Source organism: Sceloporus occidentalis, unplaced genomic scaffold (genome assembly GCF_023333645.1).
Source record: "Sceloporus occidentalis isolate IW3139 unplaced genomic scaffold, rSceOcc1.0.p SCAF_215, whole genome shotgun sequence".
Taxonomy (NCBI): Eukaryota; Metazoa; Chordata; class Lepidosauria; order Squamata; family Phrynosomatidae; genus Sceloporus; species Sceloporus occidentalis.
The window spans coordinates 825,928-850,247 of NW_028317195.1; the positions used below are offsets into that span (position 1 = coordinate 825,928).

The following is a 24,320-nucleotide window of genomic DNA, read 5'->3' on the forward strand; positions in this document are numbered from 1 at the left end:
CATTACTAACCAAACCCCAGGGACCTGCAAACACACATGCTGTACAACAAAATATGGAGGGAAATAAACTGGGCTCACAATAAAAAAAAAGAGAAACAGTTATGTATTGCTTATTAAAAGTACCTGCTACTCCTCTAGTAATCTACAACAAAAGAACAAATGCAGGACAGGTTTACTAAACTCATCCTCATGAAAAACACAATTGACATCCTAATTCCTTATTCTCCCTTTCCAGCGCCCAGTTTACAGAAACGGCAGGGTAATTGAAGGGAGTTTTTTCTTCCGGTTGTCCAAGTGGCGGACACAGGAAATCTCTGTTGCACACATCAGTGGACACCTCACCGACCACTGATTATGCCCCATTTCTTGGCTATTTAGCTGAAATTTTTGAGATGGAAGTAAAGAATCTGAAATTCACTCATAGCATTTCATCCACATACTGTGTAGTTGTGGGATGCTACCTGCTTTAAACAGATTGAAAACTGTTGTTTAGTGGTATGAAACTACTTTATGAGCAGTCCTGACTATCCCACATGCTGAATTCATCTAAACACACCCTTATAAGTTTTACTGTTTTCTGTCTCTGAACCAAGGGGGCCTTTAGTAAATGGGGCCATTGTTTATAGTGTGAGAAGGGGAGAGGGGTAGATAGTGTGAGAAGATGGGGTAGATAGTATGAAAAGGGGGGAGAGGGGGGTAGATAGTGTGAGAAGGGGGGAAATGGGTAGATAGTGTGAGAAGGGGGTGAGAGGGAGTAGATAGTGTGAGAAGGGGGGTTTGGGGTAGATCGTGTGAGAAGAGGGGAGAGGGGGGTAGATAGTGTGAGAAGAGGGGAGAGGGGGTAGATAGTGTGAGAAGGGGGGGATGGGGTAGATAGTGTAAGAAGGGGGGAGAGGGGTAGATAGTGTGAGAAGGGGGCCAAGGGGGGATAAAAAGTAAGAAAGGGGGGGTAGTAAGCATATTGAAATAAAGAGTGAGAATGAATATGTAGATGAATTGTGTGTTATTTATAGCTAACCCCCCCAAATAGTTGCTTACAAATCATGATTTTTTTTATTGAAGGGAGGGATGCTTAATAAACAATGTTGATTAATGGCTGTCCTTTATATTTGCAGAACCACACCATCAATGGCTGTGACGTGAGACTTTTTCCTATCCTGAATGCTGCATTGTTGTTCAAATTTATTTCCTTATTTCCTTCCGTCTATCCCACGGACTTAATAAGCGGCATGGGAATATAAGAAATACTTACACCACACTTTACTCGTACTGCCGCCTTTCTATAATGTAGTTCATCCTCTCCTACTTCGTGCACGGTGTAGGGATATAGTCCCTGGTATAACATATGATTGATCCCGGCTTTGCCGGAGATTGTAGTACGGCGGCACGCATCTGAGTGCTTGAGCGCGTTTTCAACGAACTAATAAAGTTTTTTACCTACCATTGGAGCTTCACGGCACGCACGGAGGGTCATAGGACAGACGGAATGACGAACGAGGGACGGAATGACGACAACATACGGATCGACGTCAGACGCCGGCAGACCAAGATGGCGCCCTGCACATTTAAAAGGAAATACACACCAAACAACGAAGATACTCCTGATGAAGCCACAATACGGCGAAACGCGTAGAGGATTTTATAGAGCTCTTTTATTTGGACTTTTATTTATGTTTTAACATCCCCTAGTGGATAATTGTTAATCAGTTTTATTTTGGCAAATAGCCTTAAATAAATAGTATATTTTTTATTCGAATATATTGTGGTTTTACCTCTATTCAACTGGAAAGGGCAGTTTCACACCAGTGGAGTACTGGGAAACATCCAGAAGCACAGGAGAAGGAAACAGAGGAAAAACACCTGATGTATATGGGTTTAATACCCTCTCAAAAAGCGTAAGTGTCTCTCTACATTTGCGTGTTACACCACTCGTAGATACTACACCATTGTGGTCCCATTTGTCTTCTGCTTCTTTGCATATCTCCACCACATATCCACCTGGAGGATTGGATGGTTTATGAAGCATGAAAATATGTACATATTGTGAGTGCATTATATAGACATTTAGCGCTACTATTTGTGCATAATATTACACAATTATTTGTTTGTTTTATTTTTCATTTTCAAACTGGTATACACGAGCACCCCCAGTGTCCTTTGTTGAAGATAAAGTAAGTTGAAAAAGTTGACAGATATGATTCAATATGTAATTTGTTGAAAACAAAATGTTTTCTTGCACCAGGCCCTTAAGTTTCTAGTTACGCCCCTGCTTGTGTGGGTACTGTAAATGAAAAAGAAGGAATTACAGCGAAACATTAGCCACGCAGAAATGTTAAAACAGCCTTACCATGAAAGGTAAAAAAAAAAAAAAAAACGCAAAAAAAAAAAAACCCTAGAACCTATAGGGTTTATTCAATATAAAATGCAAGTGCATAGAAATTGATTACAATTGAAATTGGCAGTTGAGTTAACCCTTTAAAAGGAACCTTAAGTGGTTTCCTTTTATTGGGTCAGTGTTGAATAAGATGTAAAGCCACATAAACCTCCAGAAGATCAGAGGTCTCTTCATCGTGTGTAATTGAAATTATAATTTTCTTGTGTTCAGAAACAACAAATTTTTTTCCTCACAGAAGGTATACATTCTCAAATTATACCTAGACATATTACACCTACATGTTTTACCCTCTTGTCCTAGTTGTTACTTTTATACTATAATTCTGTTACACGTAACTGAGGTGGTTTTAAGACATAGGAAGCAGTTATACACTTTGTGATGGTTTAGGGTAGGCTAAATTCATGACAAAATCTGCTATTGCAGTAGGAAAGTACGACAGGGGTAGATACAGGATCTTGGCATCCAGGCCTGCAGAGTAACGGCTCCAGGGATACACTGCGGTCAGCGCATGCTCCATGCAGTCTGTGACCAAGGACAGCTTAGCACTGGACATTGACAGAATGGTTTCAAGGGTGCTGCAATCTGGATGTGAAAAAAGCAGAGTTATTTTAATTATTGCAATTCTAGCGTCTGTGTTTCTTAGATACTGACATTAAACACTGAATATTAACATGAGAATAAAACAGTATTTGTGGCCTCAGTGCCCAATACAATGCATTCTTTTCACATAGGCTCCCAGAGCATTAATAGAAACATAGAAAGTGATGGTGTATAAGAACCATTCGGCCCATCTAGTCTTCCCAGCCTCTGAATACTTTCCTCAGTCCCTGGCCTTATCTTATATCAAGCTTAGCCTTATGCCGATACCCATGCTTGTTTAAACGCCTTCACTGTATTAATCTCTACCACTTCTGTTGGAAAGCAATTCTATGGATCCACTACCCTTTCGCTAAGGTAATATTTCCTGATATTAGTTTTAAACCACTGTCCATCTAGCTTAAGACTATGTCCTCTTGTAGTGGTGGTATTTCTTATTTTAATCACATTCTCTTCTTTTATCGTGTTGATTCCCTTTAAGTATTTAAATGTTTCTATCATATCCTCTCTGTCATGTCTTTCTTCCAGGCTATATATGTTAAGATCCTTTAACCTTTCTTGCTAAGTTTTATCCTGCATGCCGTGAACCATTTTTGTAGCCCTTTTTTGAACTTTCTCGAACAACATTCTGCTAGCATTTCCTGCTGCTCTATTACACCGTCTACCTACCCTTAAGTCCTAATAATTACCTCAAAGTCCCTTTCCTCAAATATTCTATACTCTGCCCTTTTTATACCCAGGGCCGGCCCAAGGCAAAATGCCGCCTGGGGCGAATTTTAAAATGCCGCCCCCCCCCTTATCTACCCTTCCTCTCCCTCCGTCCCTGCCGCCCCCCCCATTATCTACCCTCCCCCCCCCCCCTTGTACTTACCTTTCAGCAGTCCTGCGGCGAGTCTCCCTGTTCGGTCTCGGTCCCGGCTTGTAATGCTGAACGCCGGAAATCTTCCGCTCAGCATTACAAGCCTGCACCGAGACCGAACAGGGAGACTCGCCGCAGAGGAGAGAGAAAGGGCCCCTTTCTCTCTCTTTCGCTTTAATAAAAAAAAAAAAAAAAAAGAAGGGCTTGGGGCGGTTGCCCCACTCGGCTCCATTGTCGGGCCGGCCCTGTTTATACCCTAGGTGTATTATCGTGCACTTATCCACATTAAACATCAGTTGCCACAGCCCTGACTATTTTTCCAGTTTATCTAATTAATTTGCCATTTGGCTTTTTACTCCAAGAAACAGCAACCCTGTTGCAAATCTGTGTGTCATCATGACCTTCTGCGGTATCACTAATGAAAATATTAAAGAGAATGGGTAACAAGACCTTGCTCTGAATATACTCCATTGACTACAACCCTCTGTTGTCTGTCACTGCCACTGCCTAATCCATTAAACAATATTGGGATCCAGACTCAAAGATTGCAGGTTATTGATAAGTCTTCTATGTGGGACAGTGTCAAACACCTTACTAAAATCTAGATACGCAAAGTTTACTGCACCACCTTGATCAATTATTTTAGTCACCCAATCAAAAAATTAATAAGATTAGTTTGGCATGATCTTCCTGAAGTAAACCCATGTTGTTTTTGATCTTTAAAATAGGACTGGCTGTTATGGTATGCACCTTAAATTGATATTGGGCCTGGGAATGATCATGATACCTCATTCACCAGAATACCTTGACAGAAGGTAAGAGCAAACAAGAAATTAAATCACAATCCAAAACTAATCCAAAGGTAATTTCCTATGTTAATTACAGATATTATCAAAATGCTAAATTATATATCTTAAAGAACACCTACATTTGTCAAGGTACTGTTGACCATAACTTTTTCGGGTTTCCTCTGGAAGACGCGCCCAGATTTTTCGCAATTGTTCCTTTTGTAGATTTGCATCTGTCACCTGTGTTTTAAAGAAGCCAGGCTCCACAATAGATACCTTCACACCAAATGGAATCATTTCAACCCTGTAACGTGCCAGTATCATAATTAATGTATTAATTCATCTGGAAATTCAAGAAGATAACCCTTCAGCTTTTAAAAGCTAGTATAGGTACAATGTACAAAAGGCATAATGTTTGCTATATACAGTATGATTGTCACCAAAATCCCCAAAACAACATGTTTACTAAAACAGGATCATTCTTTAACATTAGGGGTGTAGACGAATAATAATGTCAAAGAAATGACCGATTACAGATTTTTGTCATTTAAGAAAAGGTGGTGATGTACAGGGTGGTTAATATCATGTTCTATGTGCAAAAGACAGGTTAATGCAATGGTAATCTAACATTACTAACAGAAGTATGCTTTGTAAAGCTGCATGAAGGCCATAGGGAAAATAGAGACTTTTGCCACAGGAGGTACCGAACTCTGCTGCTTGTGAATAAGTACCTGCCTGTTAGCAGGGATGCTTTCTCTCTGTTGCCTTAGGTCTACATATGTTTCTGATTGAGCCATTCCCCTTAAAGGAGGTAAGTAGGATGTAATAATGTGGATTACCATAAAATAGCAAAGGTAAATATTTAAAAAAAATCTTGGAAATTAGAGAGAAAAGCTAAATAATTGTTTTATTCCAATTTCTAGGCAAGAAGGGAGTGCTCATTTTATCTATAGGCTGAAATCACGCAGGATGAAATGCATCATAGCGGATTTGTCAAATGATAATGTTAAAGGACTAAATAGGAATACAAAGTCCAAATAGCTGAGATTTGTATCAGCGCTCGCTCACCGAAGTCTGTCGGAGAATGATTCCACTCCATATTTAGACATGCAGTATCCTCCCCCGCAGAAAGTCAGCCTTCCGGCAACACTCGCTACATTGACTAAACGTCCTTTAGCTTTTTTAATGAGGGGTAGCATTTTGAGACTGACATCAATAACGCCTAATAAGTTAACATTCAAGATTTTAAAAAAATCCTCCTTAGTCAGCCATTCATTTGGTGCAGTTGGGAGAGAAACACCAGCATTATTCACCAGTCCCCACAGTCCTAAAAAAGAAAGATGACAAGACGCTTAAATAGGCATTGTGAATCTGACTTAAACTGGTGACATGCTGCTACAGAACCCCACAATAAATATAATAGCAAATCCTGAATCATTATGAAATCATAATATATATATATAAATAAAGATCTTAACTGTGCCAATATGCACATATCTATACCGGATCTATCTTATAGAGAGTCTATAGCATATGTGGTAAACAAAAGTTATCAGGAATCTGATTACAAGTGCTAGATATTCAAAAAAATAATTTAAACCAAAACCAAGGGAACCTGTAAAGTTGAGATTAAAAGTGAAAATTAGAAATTTATCTTAACAGGGGTTGTGGATCTCTTGGATAAAATCAGACTATTCACATGGGCTATTAAAGGGTTGATATTTTAAAAGGCTCATGGTCAGCTCATTTAAAACGTTTTTTGGGTATGGCCTGGATGCATAGGAAAGGCAGTAAGATGGATTGTTACATTTTGTTACATTGAACTCTGCTACGACTCATGCCTTTGAATTTTAGAAAGTCATTGGGCCAGTTTGACATTTGATACTTAAGGTAAGTGTAATGGGTACAGTACAGATTAAGTGCATAAAGACAAATGTTGTAGCATGTTCTAGTACAGCCAAAGCATAGATTTATTTATGCATACTAGCAGTTCAGTATCTCTGCTATAGGCTCAGTGACTAAATAATACATTTGCCAAACATCAATTCATGTCTAACCTTTATCACCAACAACACTAGTGACCCACTTGACAGCAGAACTGACACTCTGGTTGTCTGTGACATCAAGTATAAGTGTCTGAAGTCTGCGGGATGTCTCTTTCTTCAGATCCTCAGCCCCTTTCTCTGTCAGACAAGCTGCCAGTACTAGTAGTCCTCGCCGGTCCAGCTGCTTTGCCAGTAGGTTCCCAAATCCAGAATCACATCCAGTAATCAGTACATATTTATCTGATAAATTCTCAAGTATCTGGCTCTGTCTGTGCCATCTGTACCAGAAGATTAGAACCAACACTGCTACCAGCATGGGGAGCCACATTGTAAGAAACTGACTGAAAAACAAAAAGTGGTTGAAAGAAGCAAAATTAAAGAAATGATAATGTAATGCAGACTGAGCCAACATTTTGCCAAAGTAATAATATTATACCAGGTTAAACAATTGGTTTCTTGGAACTATAATTTTCTGTTTCAGAAAGCTACAAAAGATTGTTATTTCTTGGGCCAGAAAACAAAACTACTAAGAGTTACAAGCATTTGCTTGTAATGTGCTTGTTAAGATTCACTGAAGCTGTAACATAAGGGGGAAAGCACTATAACAGCTCTTCTCTTACAGATTACACAATTTTTTTGTTAACACTTGAAAATGCTTGGCCAAGTATGCAGAAAATAGAAGCATGTTGGTAATTCAGCCTCTCTAGCCCCATGACAAAGGAACCTTGACCCACTTAAGGTTTTTTTTGATAGAGCACCATGGGACTTGAATGTATGATAACCAACATTTCCTGGCCCAACATAAGGAGTGGCTCTCCAGATGTTTTGGACTGTATCAGTCAGCTAATGATGGATTAATAAAGGTGGAAGCCCAAAACATCTTAAGCAAGGGTGGATCACATGTTCAAGTAGGGATATACAGAGGTCAGTTTGCCGCTATCAATGCCCTGAGTTTGACCTCCTAGACATAGAGTGTTTGTGTCCACCAAGTGCATAAAACAATGCATATACTGTAAATGTAGAGGTCAGCAAAAAATCAGTAAATATCCTTACAAATCACAACCATTAGCTTTGACAAATCTCATCTTCAAATGCAGACTGTGTAGCCCTGACGATTGCACTTAGCTCATGAGCAGAAAACAGACATATAAGTAAGCTTTCTGAACAACTTTACTGAGGTAAGCTATGCACCTACAAATACCTTAACACGCTATAGTATAAAAAAGAAAAAAATACTCATTAAAAGCTAGCTGAGATTTGGGGGTATAGGCTATTAACCCAAAAGGAAAAATACCTTTGCCAATGGTCTCTGTAGGATCAGTAGGGAGCCCAGAAATCTACTGCCCTAAAAGACACAATGTTTATGGAACAACAGGAATTGTTTTTAAATTAAACAGTTAAAAAAAAATATCCGTCTTACACATACCTTACTCAAAAAATGTTCACAGTCACATAACACAACCTGTTAAACCAATGTCCCTGAACTTTAATCACAGACTTAATGCAAGTGTCCCTCTTTGGCCATTTGAAATTTATTCAGATATGCTCTAGTAACATAGTTGCGAGAGCATTTTAATTATAAATTTAATTTCTTAATTTAGTACAGTCATACGTGTATTGTAGCACCAATATCATAAAGCCACTATCCAAAGGTATTTGAGAAACAAATGGTCAGATTGTAAATTGCTACGGCTGTAAACTATCTGTATTCAGGTTCACTTTAAGTTGTTTTTTATTAAGTTAATATATAATTATGTTTGATTTTCTGCTGTGTAACTCATTTCAATATTACCAGAAGGATCACATGAAGAGGACGAGATTAAGAAGCAATAATCAGACAATAGTAGTCCTGTTCTTACCTCAGACTTGACAGCTGCAGAGCAGTGAGTTTGTCAACCAGGAAACATGATATAATGGAGGCAAATGTCAAAGCCTGACTACATAGATGGACTTTATCACTGTTTGTTATCAGTTCTTCCCTCCTTGGTAAAGTGAGTACAACACTGTGTCTGATCTCTGAAAATATCTTGCACTGAGTCATACACTGAAATCACATCATCCTCATCAGCTTCTCCTTGGCCAAGGATGACAGAAGTTATCCTGTTTATAACTGCACCATGAAGTAATGGTTGTTACAATTAAAATATTTAAATAAGCAAAATACACATATCTCAAACCCACTTTATATGAGTGGGTTCCGGCAGACTCTGCAAGGTGAGGTGAGGTGAGGAGACAGGGGTAAAACGTCAAGACTAGAAATTAATTAGATAATGGTGGCTTTGTCAGCCTGAGTTTAGGCAAAATATCCCAAACAATCCCTCCTATTGTCAAACAAACCACAATCTATGGGCAAAATAAATAGATGAATACAATTATGTTAATGAATATAATTTTGTAACAGAAAGTTCTTTGTGGGCAGGGAACTTTTGAAGAGTTCCTCAGGAAGGGTCACATGCAGAAGGATTCTGCATATGACAACAGCAATGTCTCAAAATGGGAGCAAAACCTGCCTCTTCCTCTAACTAGTGATCCTGGGGACACTCAATCCACAACACCTAGGAATACTGTACTTCTATGGCTATAGATGCGGATGAAGAAAGAATATACCAGATTAAGGAACATAGAATTGAGAAGAGAAGGGAGAAAGAAGATGAAAAAGAAGATACAGAAGTGGTCGGCAGAAGTGGAAGTAGTCAGCAGAGAAGGCAGAGAACGAGAATGAGAGTGTGAGAGTAAATGGGTTAATGTTGGCACCATGCAAAAAAATTTGTTTCCAAAATCAAAATGCCCCAGAATTTCAGCCAAACCGAATGGGCAGGTAACTAAATAAGTTGCCCGAAAACAAATGGGCCAAAAACATACTGAAACATTTCTGGACAGAGTTCTGGCCCTAATATTTATTTGCTCAGAACAGGGACAAACCCTGCATTTTAAAGTATATTGTGAAAAACACATAAGTCCAAAATAAGACACATAACAAAACACTTAGTTTCTAAAATCACTGTGGCTCATGACATCATGTGATGGGCTAGGACCAACTGAGAACGCCGGTATAAATGCGAGAAAACGGAAGTACTGAAAACAGTTATTTCAAACAACTTACCTTTACAGTAGATAATAAACATTGCAAATATACTTATAGCTTTTATTTAAAAAACAGTAGTCACAGGGAGGTAGTGGTTGTGTTTCACATGGATAGTAGTTATAAAAAAAAGAAAAGCACAATGGTTTAGTATGTCTTATCAAGCAGATGGGGGCTTAATGATTAGCCCCAAAGTATGCGCTTGGGCGATATGATCCTCGCTTAAGGATATTCTTGCGTCACACTGTTACGGTTCTTTTGATGATTTTTGGTGAGCAATGTTGGAATTGCTCACTCCTCTGCGCTTAGGTGGTATGATCCTCACATAATGGTAGTAGATGGTTTTTCCAGATAAAAAATATATAAAAGAGTAAAAACAGGTCCAGGAGCAAGAATAACTTATTTTAAAAAAAAATTTATTCAAGCTGGTAATAAAACCTAGTAAAAGACAATAAAAAAATAGCACACACGTTTTGCCTAACAGCAGGCTTCCTCAGGGTGTGAAACAGAGCTCCTGGATTCATTTTCCTTTTACACATTATTTAAAATATGTAAAATGGCACCAAAATGATGTCATAATTTAGGGACGTGGCCTAAAACAGTTAAGCAGTAGAAATTTACATATTTATAAAAATACAAAATAATGATAAAATTGACAAATTAGATTTGATAGACATTGCAAGCAATATGGAGCTAACCTCTATAAGTAAAATGCTGTTTTGGTAGCTTGTATAGGTTTTAGATATTTATATATTCAAATCATCTTTAATATGTACTAAAATCGTAAAACAGGGACATATTAGGATTGTTAGCAGTTAGAACAGGTTAAAATAATATACTTTATTAAATAAATAGAATTTAAAACGGAAATAAGTTGTAGAAACTGCCGTTTTGATATAAACAAAGCAAGGGTATCTGGGAAATGTAGTTCCCATGCGTCTATTTAGTAAAAGATTAATATTCTGATAAATAAAGCTTTTAGAACATCAAGGGAAATAATAGTAAATCCATCTAATTCTAAAAAAATTCTGACAGCTTGGCATCCATGTTCATGTTTAATGATTGTATACAGAGACTGTACATCACACGTTACTAAAATAAAATTAGGGTTCCAAGTCACATTTTCTAAAATCTGCAATAAGTTTATAGTATCCTTTAAATAAGATTTCGTTTTTTTACCACTGGTTAAAGAATCAAATCTACATATTCTGATAAATTTGCTAAAATAGAATTAACACCTGGTGGGGCGATAGGGCGCCCTGGAGGATTTTTTTCATGTTTATGGATTTTGGGCAGGAAGTAAATAACTGGTGTCACTGGATTTTGATTATTTATGTAATCTATAAATCTTTTAATTTGTTTTTTTATTTGCTCAAACGGGTTATGGGTTAATTTTTTATAGGTGTCAATTTAATTGAGCTGTTTATAAGCTTCCTCTTCATATTGATTTTTATGTAAAATTACCAAACCCCCTCCTTTATCACAATTTCCTTATCTTCATATAGCTCTTTGAGTATTTTTCTCTCTTTCATGGTAAAATGAAAGGGAGACTTATTTTACTAATTGTTTTATCTTTCTAGCGCTTTTACCCTGTTTTATTAGTTTTTATTTAAAAAAGGAGGTTGAGTAAAATGCAAGGATTATCAGAGAGAGTATGGTGTTTGAGGGGTTGTGGGTGCATGTGTAAAGTGTTAGTGGGTATGTGTATATGTATGTATACTAGACATGTGCAAATGGGACAAACACTAATCAGACAAATTGCTTGGTTCATTTTTGGCCCCATTGTTTCTGTTCCCTGTCCATTGGGTTTGGGTGAAAATTCGCTTTTAACTCCAGAACAAAAAAGTCATTGCCCGGTGCCCACATTCACGCTCTTGTTTAAAACTCTCTAAATGTTTCCATTCCTTCTCTGCTGACCACTTCCACACCTTCTTCTATCTTTTATCATCTCTCTTTGTCCACATCTCTGCAGATATTACCAAGCTGGCACTCCTGCCAAAATGGTGGTGCTTGTGGTGATGTCCTCTCCCTGGGTATCCAATCGAGGGAGAGGATGTCACCGCAAATGCCACCAATTTTGGCAGAAGTCCCCTTCTGGTAATGTCTGCAAAGATGTAGACGAAGAAAGATTGAAGGGCGAAGAAGAACCAGTGGAAGCGGTCATCAGACAAGGTAGGGAAACATTTTGTGAATGAGAGTGAGTGAATATGGGCCCACATATTTTGGACGAATATTCTGAGTTTTTTTGCTTCATTGTCAGATTTGTGGAGTACCTCCTTACCTCACCCGCAGCTTTCTATCTGCCCCTTTAAAGCTGCTCTCCCTGCACACCAATGACCCTCAGGTTACATCTTAAATATATGACATCATATTTGGTGCAGACTGGCATACGCTCAGTGGTAGTGTCCGCCAATGAAGCTGCAGGAGCTAAATCTATTTGGTGTCAGCAATTTAGGCCTACAGAGCCCTGCTTCATGATTGATGTGATCAGTACAAAGTCTCTTAAAAACAGCAGAGCAGAAAAAAAAGAAAAAAGCAGATAAAATATATTAAAAACCATGTCCAAATACCCTGTAGACCCACCCCTAAAAGTAGAGATTATTGAGAAGAAAAAAGCAAAAAACAAAAAAACACAACACTTTGCTATGGGGTACTATATAAAAGATTGATGTGGCCCTCTAGACCGTAAAATCCTATATACATGGGTGTAAGGCTTTTTATCTCTGTTGGATGATCCTAAGAGTTTTTGTAGTAGGTACAGCATACAGATAACAGGGCAGCATATACAGAGGGTGTTTTACAAATACATCAAAAACAAACAAATTAAACACTCCCAGTTGGAGATCTAACTGTACTATGGCCAGGCTGTTTTGCTTGCCCGCCTATATTCCTGGCTAACCGCAGGTACTCAGCTAAACCAGGCACCTGAATAACAACATTCACAGTCCTGTGTAAGTTTCCTATTATACCTACTTTGTAGTTTGAGGATCAGTCCAGCATCATGCTCTCAAGTCTCCCTCTCAGACTAGTCTAAGAGCTGTCTTTTACAGTGCCTAACCACACCCTTGATAAATTAATTACAGATGTTCTTGGTGTCTTCTCTCAATTGTAAAACAGTGCTGATTAACTATTTCACCTCTAGTTCTGTATAATTTGTCACTATAGGATATTACTGTTATCATTTGTTATGTTATGGAACATAAATTAGGTTATTATTCATTAACCTACTCTAAAAAAGAAATCCTAAGCGAAACATCGAAAATTGTTTCTATACTTATTGTAATTTTTTTAACCAACTATAATTCACAGCACAAAAAGTACCATTTAACATCAGATTGAAATGATGAATTAACTGTTGAATATATCAATTGCAATAATATATCAACTGTAATATAAAATCTGAAAAGATAAACACCAATAGTCTAAAAAGCCAAGACAGGTATAAAGCATATGAATAACTATATGGACTCACCAACAGGGCTCCAAAAGGAGCAACATGTATGAATTGAATAAAAATTCTACTTTAACCCCTTAATGACCAATGACATGCCAAGCACGTTACACAAAAACAGTTAACCAATGACGTGACACAAAAAACAAATTTCACTATTTTTTTTTTTAAATAGGAAATCAGATGATATGACCTAAAATGGTATCTGAAGAAAGCCCTTCTTGTTCTGAAAAAACCCCATTAAATACCATGTGTGGGTACACTAAATCGGAGAGAAGAATATTACATCTAAACACAATTAGACAATTTAGCTTATGATTAAGTACCTTGTGCACAACATGTTAAGCATGTCTGCCTCAGCATCCTTTTAAATGTTTGACCGAGAATAAATAGATTTATTTCTGCTAGAGTTGACCAGTGGTTTGCAAAAGCTGCATAATTATAAGCTAAATTGTCTAAGTGTATGGTAATCAAGTGCCACTCACCTTTGTGGGCTGTATGCTTTCAAGTAAGGGGTCTGAATCCAATCCTTTGGTTTGCTGAGCACCGACCATTTCTTCTGGGGAGTTGGAGTTAACTGTATCCTTTGTTGCTACAAATGGAAACGCTTTAGGGGGATGCACTTTTCCACCCACCCCTTCCTCGTGCCCGTTAACTCTGCATCGTGCAGACACCCACTGGATACCAGAGAGGAGGATCCAGGTCCCCTGCAGGATCTGGATCTTATAAAACGTCCTTGAATATAAGACGAGGGATATTTTTCAGAGCATTTGCCCGGAAAAAAAAAAACAAAACTTGTCTTATATTCAAGTAAATACGGTAATATGCTGGGGTAATCATTTGACACAAACATCAAAACTTCTCTCTCACCCACTTACAACCCTTATCTCGCCCTACATTAACATAATTCACTACCACGCAGTCCTCACCTCCTGTTTCTCACCCCTTATCCACCTAGATTTAAGTTCCTACGGGGACAGGGCCCTCCATTCCTCTTGTATTTGTGTGTCAATTGCTGTATTGTACTTGTCCTTATCTGTAAAATTTTCATCTTGTACAGTGCTGCAGAATGTGTCAGCGCTTTATAAAGTATAACAATAAAATACTTAATCAAGATACTGTGAATCATATGTGGTGGCACTGTACAAAACGTATGGGGGGGGGGGTCGGTATTTACAGGATGTACATATGTTTGAGGAGAAAAATTGTGAGTATTCTGCTCACTGAACTAACAGTATTGGTGCCAGGAACCTTGGAATTAGATCCAGCAACCCTGAGCATAAGAGGTTGTTCAACTGCTCATTCCACTCCCAAGTGGAGCATTGATTCTTCCCTTATTTCCTGTCCCTGGTTTTAGTTTAGGGATTCTTAGAGGCCTAACCCCTTCGCTTGGAATCTGGCTTTTGTGTTCTTGCTTGCTTCTCTTGGTACTTTGATTGTGGTTATTGACCCTGCTTAGACCTTGACTCTGATTTTATGTTGCTCATTGGTACCCTCATTTTTTTTTACTTCTGCGATTTATTCTCGGCAAAAGTAATTTGCCATGAGTGGTTAAATGCTGGAATGCTAACAAGTGTTATCCACCATGCTGTTATATTGCTAAATGAAATAAAAAAAAAGGACGACATAAAACATAACTTGACTGTTCATTTAAAGATGATTCTCTCAACATTTATTATGTATTCCATCAACAGAAAAAAATTAGCACAGAAAAGAAAAGTGTAGAATACTTAACATTTTTTAAATTTCACACTTTGCACTTCAAATGCTAAAACTTTTAGTAATAATAATGGGTCTACACATATTCTAAAGGTTCTAAATTGATTAATTGACTTCTATTCAGTCACTCTTGCACTAACGTCCACAGGTTTCAGATTTACCCTCATGAGGGCATCTACCCAGGCTGTTGGTAAATAGGAAACAGGTAGGAAAAACAGTTTAGCATCCCATCCAGCAGAGTAACGTGTTTTGGGGTACACTGCAGTCAGCGCATGTTCCATGCAGTCTGTGACTAGGTGCAGCTTTGTGTTGCATTTTTGTAGACTTTGATCCAAAGTGTTGCAATCTGTGTTTAAATAAAAAAAAAATTATTTGAAGTACAGGATGACTATACAGTTTAAGTAAAAACACTTGTAAGGCATTTGTCAATAAACAAAATTTTCAACATGAGTGGCTATAGCTGCTTTGTAGGAACAGCTGATCATAACAACATGCTAACTACAGGGGGGTCTAACCCATATGTATTCCCATCCCCCGCATACAAAATAGGATTGTGAATACCGCCTCCTGCGTGATAGAGCTAACGAAAAAAAACTGTTTGATCAGACAAAATGTTTTACATCTAGTCTAATTACTGAGATATTGCATATTTAATGAGGGCTCTGGCCCCCCTCAACTGAAATTTGGAATTTTTTTTTTTTTTTATTGATTTTGGTAGATATTCATTAGATCCAGTAAGATTAATTACTGGATCTAATGAATATCTACCAAAATCAATTAAAAAAAATAAAACATTCCAAATTTCAGTTGAGGGGGCCAAAGCCCTCATTAAATATGCAATATCTCAGTAATTAGTCTAGATGTAAAACATCTTGTCTGATCAAACGTGATCTAATGCAGAGCTATCATAATCAATGACAGTTTAATTTTTTTGTTGAGGGGAGCTGACAACGGGTTGGCCCCCCTGAAAATATAAGGATAATATTGAATATTTAGAGTAGATCTAACGAAAAAAGTTGATCTAACAAAGATCTAACAAACTGAATGATCTTTTCTTAAAGTTGTTAAAATGGGGGGCTAACCCAGGGGAGGTCTTTAGGGCTCCAGTTTGCTTTGGTTCTCTAAATACTTGGGCCACATTTAAACAAACTCTGGGATGCATTTACTTAGAGTAAATAACAAAACAGACATTTTACAAATCTTTGGTTATAAAACCTAAAACAAAATCAACTAAAAGAGTTTTTAATGTGTAAGAACTAAAAGATTCTAAAGGATGTTTTATTTTGCATCCATATATACTTGTGTTGTTAAGGTGGAATTTAAAATTTCACCCAAATGTTACTGATATTTCTTTGTTTTTTCATCTTAATCTTTACTTATTTTTTAAATGTTCTTCACAATATTTTTTTATTTAGTAGATTTCCTGTACCCCATTTCATTATGGGGCCATGGAGCATGATGGAAATGAAAATTCCCTGGCTGTGCCTCTGGCGTGGGCAACTATAATGTCAAAGTTAGAAAATAATAAATATTTATATAAATAACACAGACTACTGGGTTTATCTTTAAAACTCCATTTTAAATGATTTTTTTACCTTTAAATCCCAGTAGTTAAATAAAGCTTTGTCATATACATACCATATGGAAAAAATAGTTTTATGTATACCTTTTAATTAAAAAACAGAGAACTCACATATTTCATAGACGTTTTCACCATAGGTCCTACCGACTTCTTCTGGGAGACGTGCCCAGACTTTGGTCAGGCAGTCTTTTAGTATCTCGCCATCAGTGACTCTTGTTTTGAAGAAACCAGGCTCAATAATAGATACCTTGACACCAAATGGAACCATCTCACGCCTATTGGAGGAACATATACATCAACATTTAACACAAACACAGATAAAATAAGATTACATGCTAATATAAGAGGTTATGAGGTAGATTATACTCTGATGAAGTAAACTGTAAATTTTCATTGCCTTACACTTAGGCAACATTTTTCCACTTAAGTTGAAAACCTGCTTAAAGGCAAGAGTTCAGTGAGTTGTTGTCAATGGAAAATTATTTAAATGGACAACCATGGTAACTGAAGTTCTGTCCTAGGCCACTGCAGTAGCATACCTTAAGGGAGGCGGTTGGCCCCGGGTGCCCCCGCTCACTGTGTGAGGAAACTCTTTCCCTGCCCGGTTATGCATTTTTGGAAAATAAATAAATATGTAAACTATATCCTTAAAAAGGGGAAAATCATATGGGAATAATTGTACACAAAAATCACAGCAACTATGTTCAATATCAGACAACTGCTGCAAGGGCCAGATATTGGCATGAATTAAAGAGTTTTTTATTCACGAGAGGAAAATATAATTTTGCCCCTGTTAAGTCAATGATAAGACCCCATGTTGAATAGGCAGTGCAAATTTGGGCACCTTCCCTTAAAAAGGACATTATGGAACTTGAAAAGGTGCAGATGCAGGCTATAAAGTTTATGAGAAAAATGGAACACCAAAGTTATGAAGAAAGGCTAGAGAAGTTTAATTAGAAATAAAAGTATTTTAGAGGGCATATATATTATTATGCAATACAATACCAGCTGCTTTCATAAGACTATGCAAAGAACAAGACGTTATCCATTCAGACTTGAAGAAATAAACTTTCTTAAAGCAGCAAAAGGGGTTCTTTACATTAATTCACCACCCACAGACATTGTGCTACCAAATTCCGTAGATGGCTTTAACTATGAAAAGAAAAATATACAGGAATATAATTGGACAGAATTGGTTATAGCCTCTTGGTCAAGTTATATAACAGATTGACTTTTGGAATCAAGGAGAAATGGTTTCCCTGTTTGGAGGCACAATTAGAAATTGCTTCAATTAGGTTTTTCCTTCTTCTGAATCAACAATAAAGTTAAACTTGATGGACTTGTGTCTGGGGTAGGCTGCACTAGGGATACAGTATATTTACAGTTTTTCTTGCCAGTACTATTAAGCATTTCAAAATTTGTGACAGTAGGACTAGCTAACATTACCGTATTTGCTCGATTATAAGACGACCCTGATTATAAGACGACCCCCCAACATCTGAATATTAACTTAGGAAAAAAAGAAAAAGCCTGAATATAAGACGACCCTAAAGGAAAAAAGTTTTACCAGTAAATGTTAATTCATGTAAACTATTTTTTTTAATAAAAGCTATGATTGAGAAAAATATTTTTTTTGTTTTTATTTCTTGTATTTTCCAACCTGTCCCCCAGTTACGCACATCTGCCCCCAGGCTTGCCACTCCAATATGGCACTGTGGCCCATGATATGCCTTTTAACCCTCTATATGCCACTGTGCCCCATGGTATGCCTTTTGACCCCCTATGTGCCACTCTGCCTCCAGAAATGCCTTATACCCCTATATGCCACTCTGCCTCCAGAAATGCCTTATACCCCTATATCCCATTCTGGCATTTAGGGGGTTAAAATGCATATTATGGGGCAGAGTGGCATATAGGGAGGTATAAGGCATTTCAGGAGGCAGAGTGGCATTAAGGGAGTTAAAAGGCATTGTATAGAGCACTCTGCCTCCAGAAATGCCTTATACCCCTATATGCCACTCTGGCATTTAGGGGGTTAAAATGCATATTATGGGGCAGAGTGGCATATAGGTGTATAAGGCATTTCAGGAGGCAGAGTGCTCTATTAAATGCCCCCTTAACGCCACTCCAGAAATGCCCTATGCCCCCATTTAACACACACACACACACACCCCCTATACCCCCATTTAACTAACACACACACACACACTCTCCCCTCCCCTCCCCTCTCAGCCCTCTCTTACCGGTGCTTCCAGCCGGGGCAGCGGGTTGACGTCGCCTTCTGCTGCAGCCGGAAGGAGGTGGAGTTGGCAGCGGGGGTTTGTATCCGTCCGTCGCGTATACTTTCCCCGGCTGTCAGAGATCAGAGTTCCCCGCACCGGTGCGGGGAACTCTGATCTCTGACAGTCGGGGAAGGTTTGCGCGACGGACGCAGACAACCCCCGCTGCTAGCCACACCTCCTTCCGGCTGCAGCGGACGTTGTCTACGCGGATCGCGTAGACGTCAACCCGCTGCCCCGGCAATACAGCAGGAAGCACCGGTAAGTGTGTGTATGATGGGGGGGGGGGGGGTGAGACAGGAGGATCCAGGTCCCCTGCAGCGGTGCGGGGGATCTGGATCTTAGTCTCCTAATCAGACTCTATTTGAGGTCTGATTAGAAGACGACCCCGATTAGAAGACGAGGGGTATTTTTCAGAGCATTTGCTCTGAAAAAAACCTCGTCTTATAATCGAGCAAATACGGTAATTATATCAATAGCAACATTTTGGGGCTGGAGGTTTCTCATGGAAGCAAACCAATCAATTTATAGTTGCCCAATTGGGCAGCATGTCCTCCTCATGTTGTGACAATATGGCTGTGAGAATGGGCATTTGTAACGTGTTTGTGTGTATCCACCAGAGACTGGGAAAAAAAAAAACAATCAATAAGCAAGTGCAGACAGAGGATGATTTGATTTTTCTATCCCACAAGACTGTCGGCATGCCCACAATATACTTTTTTGACCGATTTATAATCACACAATAAATAGATAGTTGAAGTGTCTTAAAAAGGGCATTCATGTCATATAGTAGGGTTAAACCATCACCAAAGTAATGGTGTTTCCTCCCAGTGCCCAGTAAAAATTCTGGTCTTCAGGCAAATTCCTAGTCTGCCTTATGGATTACTTGGCACTGAAGGGAAAAGTTCTGCAACATGTTATATATCACTATTCAAGAGCTTTAAGATAATCGGAAGAAAACAGTTACAAATTCTAAATACAGGCGTGCAAATTGCAGATGTTAAGTCACACTCACCGCAGGCTGTCGGAGAATGATTCGACTCCATATTTAGACATACAGTATCCTCCCCCACACATAGTCACTCTTCCAGCAACGCTTGCTACATTGACTACACGTCCTTTGGCTTTTCTGATCAGAGGTAACATCTTAATTGTGACATCAACAACCCCCAACAAGTTAACATTTAGTATCTTGAAAAAATCCTCTTTTGTCAGCCATTCATTGAATGCAATTGGAGCAGCAATTCCTGCATTATTCACCAATCCCCAAAGTCCTACAAAAGAAGCAAGAGAGTCAACCTAATGGCTATGAGTCTTTATAAAATGTATCTCCTTTCTCCCTTGTTGCCATTTTGATGTACACATCAGTGTTTATATAGTCCACAGTAATAAAAAGTACGCATCTAGCTATATATATTTTTACAAAAGAAATGGCAGTTTTGGCCAAACAAAAGCAAGTGGAGTGATGGGATAAATAGTCAGAAGTTTGTAAAACCAAACTAGGTAGCTGCCTAGGACACAGTCCTGCTGAGGGAATTATCCTAAGTCCTAATGAATTTTAGGTCAAAGTGTGTGCCAAACACCAGGTCTTTCTTCACTGAGAGGGTGGAGGACATGAGAAATAACCTGCTAAAAAGTGGTAGAGGAAACCACAGGGCGCTACAATTGCACAGGGGCACACCAACTTCACCACTGAACATCTCCCCTAAACAGCTTGTGAGTGGGTTTGCCCCAAGTAGCTTATCAGTGCCTTGTCAGCTTAGCTGCGCCATCTTTTCCCCCCAAAAAGCTGTTCTGTTACATCATTGCCCTCAAACAGCTTGTCTGTGCTATCAATGTCCCCAAACAACTTGTCTGTGCCTTCGTTGCCCCTTGTCCTTCCTCCAACATAAACTCTTGCACACATATGCAAACACACACACATATTACACATACTCACTAACAGACACTCACACCACTTACACATCCATGCACACACATAAACACTTACAAATCCATGCACACTCACTTATGCAACTGTGCTCACACATTTATACATAGATATCCATGCTCACACTCCCTTATACATAGACAGTTATGCTCACATACATACAAACATTCATACCCCTTCCCCCTCCGCTGCACCTACACCCCTCTCACTTCTCCTGCAGCTTTCTGTCTGACTGCTCACACACTGTGCGAGTAGCCTCAGTTTTACCCCGATACGTTCCTGTCTCCCTGTGCCGGTTCAAAATAGTATAGAAAGGGCCCTTTCTGACCTGTTTTGAACCAGTATGAGAAATAAGTGGTCGTAGGAAGAACGGCTCCATTGCAGTTGCGACCCCTGTAGTTGTGAATCCAGTGAGGGAAGTTAAGCATGCATGGAATAGGCATAATACGGTTGTTAATATAAAACAAGACCAAGGGCCAAGTAAGGTTTGAGGTTTTCCAACAGCTAAAAAAATGGGCAGATTATATAGGCCAAATGGTTCATATATCTAAATAATTTTTTGTTTACAAGTTATTTTGGACAGTGAAAGTCTTCACATTCTCAGATGACTAGCTATTTTTGCTTGTGCAAAAAGAGTGCTCTCAGTAAATTTTCCTTGCAAAGTTGCTGTCAGGAAACTGGGTCCATACGGACGACTGTAATGACCCAGCGCGCCCAAAGATGGAGTTCAGTATGCAGTAGCGGAGTCTCAGGACAGGGCCTGGTGCGGGACGACTGCACTCACACGGGTGATGAGCATCTAGGGTTGTGCAGCCACACACCAGCGCCCAGATATAGCAGCAGATGTAGTCCAGAACGAAGTTAAATCCTGCAGGCTCCCTGGAACAGGCATGAGACATTACACAAGACTCATGTGCAGGATGCTGCAGGCTGGGAGTGTGGAAGCTAAGCAGAGGTTATAGAAGAAACATAACAAGCAAGGGATAGGGAGACCAGGCAAGAAACATAATAGGCAAGATATACATGATACAGGGCACTACATCGAACAAGACATGAACAGGACAGGACACCCCTCTACCGGGGATAAGGGACAGACTGATACACAAAAATACAGAAACTAGCCTAGGACTGGTTGATAACTATTGGAGATTCCGTCACATCTTATGGCCATAGTATGCTTAGCCCACCACTACGCCAAAGTACTCCAACAACGGTGGGTCCTAACGCTAATCCCTGCTGACAGAGGTACGAAACAAACTAAACAAGTAAACCAAACACATAGCACTGAGACATACCTTTAGACTGCAGACTGAGACAAACAGAACACACGGGAGGGGCACACCTTATAAAGGATACAAAGCAAAAGCAAAGAGCTGAAGCAGAGGCAAGAAATGGGAGATAAGAACAGTGCAAAAGGAAATCCAGGAATGGATTGAAGCAAAACAGGGAAACTGAAACAAGAGTGAGATATGCAGCTCCGCAGCCTGGGTAGGATCATGACAGTTGCCAAGTATGTGTATTGGGAAACAACCCCTGGTGTCCATCTTTCTTCTGCTGATGAGGTCTCCTACTGAAGCTTAGAACGTTTGCTGGGTATGAGTGTGTGGGAATGTTTTACAGCCCTAATAATCACAATAATGGTTGGCAAAACAGCAAGGCAAAAATGTGTTCATAACTGTAATTGGATAAACAAACAAAAACTGAGCCAAAATATAAGGTTATATAAAATGGAAAATAGTATTCTCACCAAAGGTGCTCCTTGGTCAAGGTCTGGCCCTGTGCATAGTTGGTTTGATAACAAGAGGTAAGGTAGAAGACATACAAGATTTCCTTTTGCAAAAAAAGGTAACATACTCATTTTTTACTGCAGCTTATTCATACATCTTTATTCATAAATCTTATATATTTGTGTAATCTTAGGATGTAAAATCCAATAAAATAGCTATCAGTAATTTACCAAAATCAATAAAGGCAAAATTCTACTGAGGATAGAGAAGGTATGATTCAGATGCATATTAATAGTTAATATCTTACCTTTGGTGTTAACAATATCACTGACCCACTTCGCAGCAGAGCTTACACTCAGGCTATCAGTCACATCCAAGATTACCGTCTGCAGTCTGCTAGATGCCTCCTTTTTCAGATCCTCAGCTCCCTTCTCAGTCAGACAAGCTGCCAGAACCCTCATTCCACGCAGGTCCAGCTGCTTTGCCAACAGGTTCCCAAATCCAGAGTCACATCCAGTAATCAGCACATATTTATCCGATAGATTCTCCAGTATCTGGCTATGCCTGTGCCATCTGTATAGAAAGAACAGGGCCAACACTATCACCAGCAGGGGGAGCCACATGATGGGGCAATTTCACTAGAATACAGGCAGAAACAGAAAAAATAAATAAATAAATAATCACCTAAAAGGAAACTGTAGGAATTATCTTCTGTAGGAATTATCTTCTGCAAATAATACTGAACTTTTTTGTGCTTTATCAATTGTCATATTTATATTTGATATCCTCTACTTTGTAAACTTGCTTGAGCATGACCATCCCCACCTGTTTCTGTAATTGTTATGTTATGTATTACTTGTTATGGCCCATAAAGCATTATAGTTAAGCACCAAGAAAACTACCAGTGAACATACCTGGGAACTCTCCGGGTTTGACCCAGAGATTGTCAGGTGAGCGCTGCTCCTCCAGTCCTGGCTGTGTCCCGCAAGGGAAGGCTCCGTGTAGCCGGAGCCAAGAAGTTCCCAGGTATGCCAATGAACCTTCACAAGGATGAAGAAAGTTGTATCCAGGCCTTCTCCATGCCATCCCTTTCCCAGGGAATGATTCCAATAATGCATATTAAATCACTGAGTATGTTAATATGCATTATTGAAAACTATGTACCTTAGGTAAGTGCCTATGAGAAGATACTGTAGAATTCCCCCATGAATTTTCAAGAGGGACACTATGAAAATGTAATGGGACTTCTCAGGTATCATATGCATAAATGTGCACATAACGGCTAGAGCTTTTTTAAACCTATACAGATGGAGAAAAGGTCCGTACAAAACTACCTTGTACTGATAGTACAAAGCTCCTTGCCCATTCTCATTCCCAGGCTCTGGTCCATTAGCACCAGGCACCTAGAGACAACATTTAGACACGCTGGCAATAAGCAATATGCCCTTGAGCATAAAAGGCAATGTAGAACTTGCATGATTTTCAATATCTATGGTTATTCCATAGACTAGGTGTCAGAAAGCATCCTTTAATTCTAAATCTTTAAAAGTAATTTTTTTCAGAACATAAAATGCACAAGACATTCCCACGCAGCAAATGCATTGCATTCTGTTAGATACCAAAAACATAATAGAATGTCAACTAAAACAAAAAAAAGATGATAAGGTCCGCTTTAATAATATTAAATAATATTTCCAAATTAAACATTCAGAAAAAATAACTTACCAGGTAATTGCTTTATTTGGAATATCTGACCCAGAGGGTTCTTTCTGCAGATTTTTTTTTTTTTTTACCAAAAAAGATTTATGTTCCACAATTCAGACTATTACATGTGGTGCTGCCATGTTAATTTCAGAAGTGGAACAG

General features: G+C 38.8%; 2 protein-coding genes across 6 annotated transcripts; both read right to left on the reverse strand.

Annotated features, from left to right (window-relative positions):
* Positions 1-2,759: 2,759 nt before the first annotated feature.
* On the reverse strand, positions 2,760-7,012 carry LOC149277398 (17-beta-hydroxysteroid dehydrogenase type 6-like). 5 transcript variants are annotated; one of them, XM_089502949.1, is made up of 5 exons: positions 6,697-7,012; positions 5,708-5,966; positions 4,776-4,943; positions 3,581-3,620; positions 2,760-2,933 (listed from the first exon to the last, which is right to left on the reverse strand). In XM_089502949.1, exons 1-5 carry the CDS (start codon positions 7,010-7,012, stop codon positions 2,760-2,762), a joined length of 957 nt encoding a protein of 318 aa, XP_089359075.1. The 5 variants fall into 5 exon arrangements, with proteins under 5 accessions (XP_089359075.1, XP_089359073.1, XP_089359077.1 ...); XM_089502947.1 differs by lacking the exon at positions 3,581-3,620 and having other exon boundaries at positions 2,760-2,977; positions 4,780-4,943; XM_089502951.1 differs by lacking the exon at positions 3,581-3,620 and having other exon boundaries at positions 2,760-2,940.
* An 8,040-nt stretch (positions 7,013-15,052) lies between these two features.
* LOC149277399 (retinol dehydrogenase 16-like) lies at positions 15,053-23,077 on the reverse strand. Its single transcript, XM_089502980.1, has 4 exons — positions 22,762-23,077; positions 19,813-20,071; positions 16,630-16,793; positions 15,053-15,282 (listed from the first exon to the last, which is right to left on the reverse strand). The coding sequence occupies exons 1-4, from the start codon at positions 23,075-23,077 to the stop codon at positions 15,053-15,055; spliced, it is 969 nt and encodes a 322-aa protein (XP_089359106.1).
* Between the last annotated feature and the right edge of the window lie 1,243 nt (positions 23,078-24,320).

Bases quoted from the DNA above. Each gene is read 5' to 3' on its own strand.
- LOC149277398 (XM_089502946.1), bottom strand. From the start codon at position 7,012: ATGTGGCTCCCCATGCTGGTAGCAGTGTTGGTTCTAATCTTCTGGTAC. The intron at 4,944-5,707 runs GTGAGCGAGCGC...GGCACGTTACAG, and splicing joins TCATTCTCCGACAGACTTCG to GGTTGAAATGATTCCATTTG. The intron at 2,978-4,773 runs GTTCTTTAAGAT...TTTCACATCCAG, and splicing joins GTACCTTGACAAATGTAGGT to ATTGCAGCACCCTTGAAACC.
- LOC149277399 (XM_089502980.1), bottom strand. From the start codon at position 23,077: ATGTGGCTCCCCCTGCTGGTGATAGTGTTGGCCCTGTTCTTTCTATAC. The intron at 20,072-22,761 runs GTAAGATATTAA...CTTCTTTTGTAG, and splicing joins TGATATTGTTAACACCAAAG to GACTTTGGGGATTGGTGAAT. The intron at 15,283-16,629 runs GTGAGTTCTCTG...ATTTAAACACAG, and splicing joins TGAAAACGTCTATGAAATAT to ATTGCAACACTTTGGATCAA.